The following is an 8,741-nucleotide window of genomic DNA, read 5'->3' as shown; positions in this document are numbered from 1 at the left end:
TTTGGGAGGGGGGAGGGGGGGAGGGGGGTGGTTCTCCCCCCCCCCCGCCCCCGAGGGCAAATTAATCAAAAGAACAGAAAAAAGCGGGGGACGGGGGCAGGAGACGGGCATGCAGGGCGAAGTCGGAGAAGAGAATAGTTGCAGCAATGCAAAGTGCAGGGCGACGACGCGCTGCCTCAGCGACGCTGAGTCCCCGGCCGACGCGCGATGCTGTTTGTGAAGCTGCTGGTGTTCATGGTGCCGAGGCCGTCGCTGTTGGCGTGGCGCGTCTGCCCGTGAGATGCCGGTGCGCCAATGTAGTGGTGGGCACAGTCGTCGCGCGACTCAAAGTACTTCTGCGCACGCAGCCGTGTCTCGTCAGAGATGATGCGGTCGCTTAACTTTGCCATGACGCGCGCCCCCGCAGAAAGTGGCCTCAGCGCCTCTGAGGAGTCGTCCTTCAAGGCGGCGTACAACTCCGCGACGAGAAGCAGCTCGCGCACCCCCCGATCCTGGCCATCGCTAACCAAACTCAGCAGATCCAAATTGTCCTCGAGGTAGGCAGTGGTGTTGCTGCAGAGCTCCGCGTGCAGAATGGCGCTAAGCACCTCAGGGGCGACTAGTGGGCAGCGCAGATACGCGGAGGAGCGCACAGCATTAAACAGAGCCTCCTTCGTAGGTGTCCCCGTGAGGAGCGTGCAGAAGACATTGATCTCCATGCTCGTGGAACGAACATCGAAGAAGTTCACGACACTCAGCTCGTAGTCCTGCTTGCGGTGCGTGTTGTGCCGATGAACAACCTGCAGTGGACGGTAGCGCACAAAGTTCGTCGCCTCATCGCTCGGTGCCCGCGGGACACTAGTGAGGAGCTGCAGCTGCTTCGACACATCGCATAGGTACAGCCGCACCGCAGCTGCATCCTTCGTCAAGAGGTGTCGCAGCGCCTCATTGAGCAAGTCCTCGTCCAGCACCTCCCGCGAGGCATCACTCCAAATCATCGCAGCCCAGTATTTGAAAATGCTCAAGTCTTCGTACAGCCGCTGAGACACAGCATAGGCAAAGACGCCCATGGCAACCTTGCGCAGTTCCTGCTTCAGCGCCCCTTTGTGATGCTGATTGATGGAGGACAGAAAGCCACCGTACATCGCGCGATCCTTCACCGCCTTCACGATAGTCAAGCAGCGTTCGGTCCAAACCTCCACCACAGCGAGGACGTCTGCAAACGTGTTCGTTATTTCATTCACTACTTCGTCTAGGCTGCGGCCAGCGACGGTAACATTTTGCATGTGGTTGGCCACACTCTCCGGCGTGGCCACCTGCTTCATCACTTGAGGGATGGGGTTTGTGGGGCCGTTGACTGAGATACTTGACGTGATGCTGTTTTGACGTGAGGCGGCACTCCGTGGGGCAGGGATAGGTTTGCCGCCAACAAACATCGGCAGTCTGCCTCTCGGTGACATGTCACACGCAGCCACTGCAGTTCGACCGTCTGTGGAGGCAAACAGATTTTCTTCGCTGAATGAACTAAGGGATTGGGGCACACTGCCACCATTCACCAACCGTTTTCCCTCCTGAACCGGCTGCTGCTGTTGCTGCTCCTCTGCATGTTGCTGCGGCTGTTGTTGCTGTTTCTCTTGTGCCGCGGCAAGTGCGGCATTCCGCTTCTCTACAATCTTATTCAGTTTTTCGATGGCATTCATGAGAAGGAACCTAACGCGCGACACCGGATGGTGTATACACCAGTACTTCAGGACGTTTGTGGTATTCATCAGCATAGCCGCCCCCACGGTCGTGCGGAAGAAGGCAGTGTCCACGATGCTTAGTAGCATGATCGCCTCATCCATCTGTGACTCCGTCGGTGTGTAGGGCGGAGGGACACGAAGCCCCTCACGACCGTACAATCCCGTGCAGGCCGTCATGAGAATGCTCTCAATCACCTTCTCTGTCACAATTTGACGCAGGAAGAGTTCCCCCACAAACCGCACAATACCACACGCCCGATCCCGTCGCTCCTTAAAAGCCTCCTCTGCCCCTTGCGAATCACGATCCTCCCCGCCCTTCTCCGCCCGCTCTATGTTCTGCTCCTCCAGCTGCTGAAACTCCACCTGGCAGCGATGCAGCAGTTGCTGCCGCAGCCTATACTCAAGACTCTGCGCCTTGTCACCCACAAGTCGTTGCCCCTCTGGCACCTTGCAGAGTGCGGAGACTAAATCGGCATACAAGCAGGAGAAGTGTTGCTCTTGCACAGCCTTAAAAAAAAAGACCTCAGCAATTTTTGCCAGCATCACGTCGTTCGCCTCGGGAATGGGTAAGCGTAGCAACTCGTTCTTCACCTCACGAAACTTGACTGCGTCATTCGACACACGGTTAAGGACGGAGATGACACACTGGTGCAGCTGCTTTTGCTCCACACCACCAAACAGACCACGCTTCCGCCCAATCGTGGTGGAGACAGAGACAGGCGCGTCTCGTCGTTCGCCCCATAATTCCGACAGCGCCTCGCGTTGGCGAGCTGTGTGATGCGCAGAGGAACTAGGTTTCCCTCTAGGCACCGTAGAAAGTGGGGCCGCGGAAATTTCAGACACCCTTGTCGCTCCCACCTCGCGGAGGTGTTGAAGAAATGCAGCAATCTTCTCGGGGCAGTAGCTTAACACGTGCCTCAGTCGCCCCATGGCCTCGCGCGTTACTGCGGTATCGTATGGAATGCACGTCTCCGAGGCGGTAAGTCGGGCCTTTGGAGTTCCGGCAGCAGTAGGCGTGGCGTCATCAGTGACCACAGCATCCGCTGCCGCAGTGTCCCGCTCCGCCTCCCCTACGATGGGTTCCGTTGAAGCTGCACAGGCGTTTGTATTCGCTTCACTCGATGATGGCGGCGTTGACGTCACCTCCGGCAACAAAGCGGACGAATCCAGCTGCGGCTGCTGGGCATGATCGTCCCTATCCTTCTTGTCACCCGACCGTGCGGCTTCACGCGCCCCATCGCCGGGTGGCTCTACGACGGTCCTCAACAGCGAACTCGCCCCGTAGCGCTCAAAGCGTTCACGCGCCGCGCACACTGCATCTACGAGAGCCTGAGGGACACTACGTCTATACGCAGCCTGCCTCAGGCTCCCCGGCACGGAGCTGGTGCGCTTCGGCTTCTTCACGCTGACCGCCCTTAGTGGCTCCATCTACGTGAAACAAATATATATATATATATATATATATGCGAGAAACGGGCGAGGCACGCAAGCGACCAAGACAAAAGGAAACCACAAGCAAGACAAACGGGGTGTAATGTTGCTTGCTGGCGGTGAACCCAGCCCTTCCTCCCGTCTATTCCTCCTCCCTTTTGTAACTATAGTGTCCGCCTCCACCTCCCCTGAGGAATAAGTAACTACTTTTTTTTGTATTTGTATTTTTCTTTTTGCTTTTGTTGTTGTTGTTGTTGTTGTTGCTGCTGTTGTTGTTGCCGTTAACCTTTTAGGTGGTTTGCTGCTCACTGGAGGACCCGCAGAAAGTCAGAAGGAAACACACTGGTGAGGAAACATCGACGACACACGCCTACAAACGTGCATTGTATGGGCCACACAAATAAACAGAGGGAGAGAGAACAGGCAAAGTTGAAATAAAAAAAAAACAACAACAACAACAACAACGTGTGAGGGCTATCTTCTTCTGTACATAAAACACAACCTCGTATTCAACCACGCGGCTACAGCCCACCACCGCTGCTGTTGGTGCCTCAACGTGTCCCAGGCCTTCCACACAGCAACGCAGAAGGACCGCGCGCTATTGCCGCCACCACAGCCCACATAAACACGCATTTACCCACGCATTCAAAAGCAACGGTGTAACACTGCGGAGGAGCCAACCTCGTCGTAGTCTGCCTTCGTCACCCAAAAGTCTTGAAAGGTCGGAAGTGACGCCAAAATTGAGCCCCCCACGAAGGCGGCATGACGACGCTCGGTGCAGGCAACCACATTGCAGTTGTGGGGAAGAGTGGCGTCAATTTCACTGCGTAGGCGTTCAGGGAAACCACGCAGAAGGGAACAGCCTCCAGAAAGATGAATTGCGCTTTCCAACAGAGGTGCAAGATCCTGGTCACACTTACTTACAGCTTCTGAAATAAGCTTGTGGAGGCCATGGGGCTGTGTGGAGGTACGGAGCTGCTCCATGTTGTCAATGAGAGTCTGATCACCGCTGAGAACGTCGCCCGTGATGAGCGAAGGATTAAACAGCATTTCCGCCGGCACAAAACGCTTGGAGTCAAGAATGATGATGGTGCCATCCGGTAGCCGGTGCTGCACTGCAGCACCACATATATCAGTCCCATCCCCATCACTACTCCCACTGTTGCTGTTGCAATGACCTTCGGCAGTGCATGCGGTCCCTTCCTCCCGCATCTTTTGAAACAGAGCACTGGTCGGGCTGCACTCACAGTACTTCTCCTTTAAATAGGCCCAAACATCCATGCGGTGGCTTGGATGCACCATCGCCGGAAGCTCGGGCCCTGAGGACATCATGTAACGCGTGCAGAAGTCCCCAGCAAAATTAAGCGCGTGTGTGGCATGAAACAAGGGGTAACCCTGAAAGACAGGGACGACATGACAGGCGTTGTACCCCATCTCCACGGACACACCGGAGCAGGTACCGGCGGCGTACAGCGCAAGCGCAGGACTTAAGGCAAAGTGAATAGAATTCACCCCATGTTTTTCCATTAGAATTTCCGCTAGTTTTTGCCGTTCATGACGCGGAACCAGCATTTTCTCTGTCAACAGCAGTGGCGTTTTCACCTCCTTGGAGCTCAGTTGCAGCAGATTGTCGAGGTAGCCAAGCAGCTGCTCCATGGCCTCCCAATCCACCTCGCCCTTATCTATGACGCGGGACACATCCGTTGTCGCACGACGGTCGTAAGCCTTCTTCAGACACAGTGAGACGGACTCCTCTTCGGCTCCCTTCACGACACATGTGGGGGCGTCAACGCGGGGCGCATCGTCTCCCGCAAACCCAATCCGCGTGGTCCAGCCGCCAATATCCACAATGGCTGCCTGACGGTGCACGACGGCTATCTCGTCGGGGAGAGGGATGCTTGAAAGTATTTTTGCCGTCCCCTCTGCAATCCGAATCATCCCTGACGCAAAGCAAAAAGAGGTGGTGATGCAGTTACAGGCACGTATATATATATATATATATATGTGTGTGTACTTCAGCAACGTTCCCTGCACACCAACGAGGGACACACGCAGTCACAACAGCAGCAGTCCTACCAGTCGGTTTCTACTCCCACTGCCCTTCACGAGTGCCACATAAAAGAATGATAACAAATAATAAAAAGTTGTATATAGTTGTGTGTGCAGGCAACGTTTATTGGCAGCGGTGGGATAACTCCAGTCACCCCTGCAACCACCATCTCTCGTATTCCGCGACAAGGCAGATGAGAGTACAGCCAACGAAGAACAAAAATAAATGTGGCAAAGTCACACATGTAAAAAGAAGTTTTGAAAGTGAAAAAGCAGTAACACCACCAGCAACGCACACACAGAAAAAAAAAGAGGGAAAAAAAAGACAAACTTTGTATTTACATGTGCGCTCATACATACATGCACACATGCGCATTCATGTATTCATCATTATGGCGCTTTACTCTTTTTCCGTTTTCATTCTTCTCCAGAAACCCACACTTCTTATTGAAATGCCACATGATACATATCGGCCCAGTTTCACTTTGGCTTGTTTCTTCTTCCCGCTGCTTCGGCCACTGCTGCCCAGTGGACCTCAGGTTTCTTTTGTCATGGCCAGCCGACAACAGCAAGCGGAACAACACTCCCAACACACTAGCGGTGGCACAGTGTGTTGGCCTCAATCCTCTCGTCCATTGAAAAGGGACGAAAATCGCGCTTCGTGATACTCAAGTAGTCCCTCTCTAGCGGCGGCAGCGGCTCCACGTACGGATGAACGCGTGGCATGTGTGAAAAGTTGTAGCTCTTCGATGAAACGCCTAACGCGTTGTTTAGTACATCCTGCACACACAGACGCTTCGTTATGGCGAGTGGGTCGCCACCTTCCGAGTCCCAGTCGCGCTGAGTTTCATTCATAGTTGGCCGCGTGGCGACGTCGGCGTCCCACTCGCGCAGCATGTACAACTCAAACTGCTCATCCAACGGGAACTCCACACTCACAGCGGCAAAAAAAGCAATAAACTCCTCCGGGCTCACCGTGCCAGAGTCGTGCGCCTCAGCGGAGGAAGCAGAGGAAGGGGGAGAAGCGGTGTCAGTGCCCTGCATATCCCTCTGGGTGCGGGGTAAGGGGGCAAACGTGACGCCGAAACTCCCCCCGGTCCCACTAAGAGTGTAGCGCCTCTGAAGCTCATTGCGTGAGACTTCCCCCCGCTCATTCTTTGGCAGCGCGTCCCAGGCGCGGAGGACGGTCCTGTGGCGTCGAAAATTCAACCCCGTAAAGTGACGCACAAACCGGCTGGAGGTGATGTAGCCGTCCTGGTCGTCGTCGAAGGCGGTGCACAAGTAGTCCGCCTCCCTGTTGTGAAGCCGCACGCCAAAATTCCGCAATAAGTCAATAAAGAGTTTATGCGTGACACCCTTCTCCCCGCGCAGCTTCTGCTCGTCCTCAAGCTCGCGAAACTGTCGAAGTGCCTCAACGACGGCCTTTGGGCCACCCCCGCTACGCACGGCGGCCTTCACGCGCGCAAACACGCTGTCCTCGCGGGGGTTGTTTGTGTCGCTCCACTGCATCACCACCGCTCTACAAAAAGGAAGCAGCAAACAGAACGTGGGAGGTGAGCGACGCGCCTCCACAAGAAGGGAGCCAAAAGAACAAGAACAAAAAAAAAACAACAACAACGCAAAAAAGGCGTGTTAGAAGATACCCTCCAACCTTTTGTCGAAGGGGGTGTGGTACCCGCACCACCGCCTCTGGTGCCGCGCCGCACGTGGGTCCTTCAGCAGGTTTATGGTCGTGCTGGTGGCATCCTCGCTATTGTTGTGCCAAAAAGCGACAAGCTCCGCGACGAAGGCGCAAAGCGACGTGAAAATTTCATCCTCGCCGTCGCCCACAAGCACGGCGTATTCGTCTTGAGCATGAAAAGGAGAGTCGTGAGAGGCGCAGTGTTCACCGCACGCGAGCACGTCATCCAACTCATCCCCCCAAGGACCTCATACCTTTAAAAAACACAGCACCACCAACGCCCCGCGACCGCCAAAAAACTCATATGCGAGGAACAATGCGCAGCTGTCGTCCACCAACAGCGAGGCGGCGGGAAAGGTGGTTACCGACAACGGTGTCTTTCGACCCTCCGGGCCGCAAGCAGTGCGTGCTGCCAAACGTGACTGCCAAAAACACAGACATCAACGGCCTTGGCACTTGATCCGTGATGACGTTTGCGTGGTAGGGTGTATTGCGTGTAAACACACGCCCAAATGGACTGCCACGCGTGTAGTGCTGAGCTCCCGGCCCACGCAATGCAGAAATTCTGCCCGAGTGAGGGCGGACTGTGATGATGCAGTCCCGTACTTGGCGACCTCGCTCTGCATCGTAGTACACCAAGTTATGTTGCGGGGCAAGAACACCACCATTAACCGCTGTAAAGGGGTAGGTGGCGGAACAGCGGCGACACGCGGAGAGCAAAGTGTTGTCAATGTCATGTACAAGACACACAGGGACTTAGCGGCCGAGGTGACTCATTCCGCCCCGCGTCTCCGCCGTACCGGCCCCTTCTCCTGACATAAGGACGTCAAGTGTTGCAGAGAGCAAAAACAAAACGACGACGACAACAAAAAAGGTGGTGAAGATATGGGGGCACAGTGCCGCGGTAACCCACTCTTGACAACTGGAAAAGAAACGAAAATCTCCCTCCCTTTCCATTCCCACACACAACAACAACAACAACAACAAGATATGCCATGTACAAGAGGCTCTCTCGTCGTCCAGCACTCAGCACCTTGCCTTTAGGAAATCCCATGTCAACCTGCATTCACCGTTCCAGATCGGTCAGTTCCTCAAAATCGTCCGAGTAGTACGCCTCCACAAATTCTCCTTCGCTCTCCTCCATATTTTTTTGCTGATGCTGCGTCTCTGCCTCCGACAACCATGGTGGGACACCCTTCTTCGCTGTCAAGGCTCCACAAGGCTCCAGCTGTAGGGAGTCTAAGGCAGCCGTAAGCGCTTCCCTTGCGTTAATCTCTGCATCATTTAAGGCCGACAAACACGCTTCTACGTGGCGCACTGCACTTTGCCTCTCTTTCCCCTCCTTGTTACCTCGCCTGCCCCTCTTCTTTTTTCCATGTTTTGGGCTCCTTGATCGCCGCTCCTTGTGTGACACTTGGTCCTGCAGCAGAGGCTCCTCCGCTTGCGCGATGCGTTCCTCCATCTCTCTGCTGAATCGAGGGCCAATGGAGGGATCCATATCGCGCGGGCTGGAGCCTGCGAGGTCTGTCGTCGGTGACCCTCCCATCGGCGCGTTATTCATGAGCGTACAAACCAGCCCCCGCACGTCGCAGCTGGATTCATCAAATAAATATGGTTCCACGCCACCAATAAATGCACGAACATCGCTAAGCAGGGCGTCCCGACGTTGTTTCTCCTGTCGGAGCGCCGCCACACGTTGCTCCTGGACTTCTATTCCGCGCCGCAGTTCTTCCAAGTCCATACCACAGGCTAACAAGTATAAGAAACGCAAAAAAGAAAAAGTCTCCCTCGCGTGCACGGTGAGCGAATATATATATATATATATATATATATATATATTATATATTTATTATATATAT

General features: G+C 54.7%; 4 protein-coding genes and 2 pseudogenes across 4 annotated transcripts, besides 7 other annotated features; all 6 read right to left on the bottom strand.

Moving 5' to 3' along the window:
• Nucleotides 1-3: 3 nt before the first annotated feature.
• Nucleotides 4-31: a microsatellite.
• A 145-nt stretch (nt 32-176) lies between these two features.
• On the bottom strand, nt 177-3,149 carry TraAM80_03010 (putative eukaryotic initiation factor 4a; the record flags this gene model as incomplete). The annotated part of the gene is made up of 1 exon (XM_029379993.1): nt 177-3,149. The coding sequence occupies one exon, from the start codon at nt 3,147-3,149 to the stop codon at nt 177-179; it is 2,973 nt and encodes a 990-aa protein (XP_029240126.1).
• A 13-nt stretch (nt 3,150-3,162) lies between these two features.
• Nucleotides 3,163-3,186: a microsatellite.
• A 170-nt stretch (nt 3,187-3,356) lies between these two features.
• Nucleotides 3,357-3,387: a sequence feature (A-rich).
• A 30-nt stretch (nt 3,388-3,417) lies between these two features.
• Nucleotides 3,418-3,645, bottom strand: TraAM80_03009 (hypothetical protein; annotated as a pseudogene).
• Nucleotides 3,646-3,797: 152 nt separating this feature from the next.
• On the bottom strand, nt 3,798-5,090 carry TraAM80_03008 (putative actin-like protein; the record flags this gene model as incomplete). The annotated part of the gene is made up of 1 exon (XM_029379992.1): nt 3,798-5,090. One exon carries the CDS (start codon nt 5,088-5,090, stop codon nt 3,798-3,800), a length of 1,293 nt encoding a protein of 430 aa, XP_029240125.1.
• Nucleotides 5,091-5,135: 45 nt separating this feature from the next.
• Nucleotides 5,136-5,156: a microsatellite.
• Nucleotides 5,157-5,795: 639 nt separating this feature from the next.
• Nucleotides 5,796-6,710, bottom strand: TraAM80_03007 (uncharacterized protein; the record flags this gene model as incomplete). The annotated part of the gene is made up of 1 exon (XM_029379991.1): nt 5,796-6,710. The coding sequence occupies one exon, from the start codon at nt 6,708-6,710 to the stop codon at nt 5,796-5,798; it is 915 nt and encodes a 304-aa protein (XP_029240124.1).
• A 75-nt stretch (nt 6,711-6,785) lies between these two features.
• Nucleotides 6,786-6,827: a microsatellite.
• Nucleotides 6,828-6,848: 21 nt separating this feature from the next.
• On the bottom strand, nt 6,849-7,660 carry TraAM80_03006 (hypothetical protein; annotated as a pseudogene).
• A 183-nt stretch (nt 7,661-7,843) lies between these two features.
• Nucleotides 7,844-7,869: a microsatellite.
• A 79-nt stretch (nt 7,870-7,948) lies between these two features.
• TraAM80_03005 (uncharacterized protein) lies at nt 7,949-8,623 on the bottom strand (the record flags this gene model as incomplete). The annotated part of the gene is made up of 1 exon (XM_029379990.1): nt 7,949-8,623. One exon carries the CDS (start codon nt 8,621-8,623, stop codon nt 7,949-7,951), a length of 675 nt encoding a protein of 224 aa, XP_029240123.1.
• A 66-nt stretch (nt 8,624-8,689) lies between these two features.
• Nucleotides 8,690-8,741: a microsatellite.

Source organism: Trypanosoma rangeli (genome assembly GCF_003719475.1).
Source record: "Trypanosoma rangeli strain AM80 chromosome Unknown Tra_15.4_contig_00074, whole genome shotgun sequence".
NCBI classification, from domain to species: Eukaryota; Euglenozoa; class Kinetoplastea; order Trypanosomatida; family Trypanosomatidae; genus Trypanosoma; species Trypanosoma rangeli.
The sequence above is the reverse complement of the archived record's forward strand: the minus strand, read 5'-3'. Positions and strand labels throughout refer to the sequence as shown.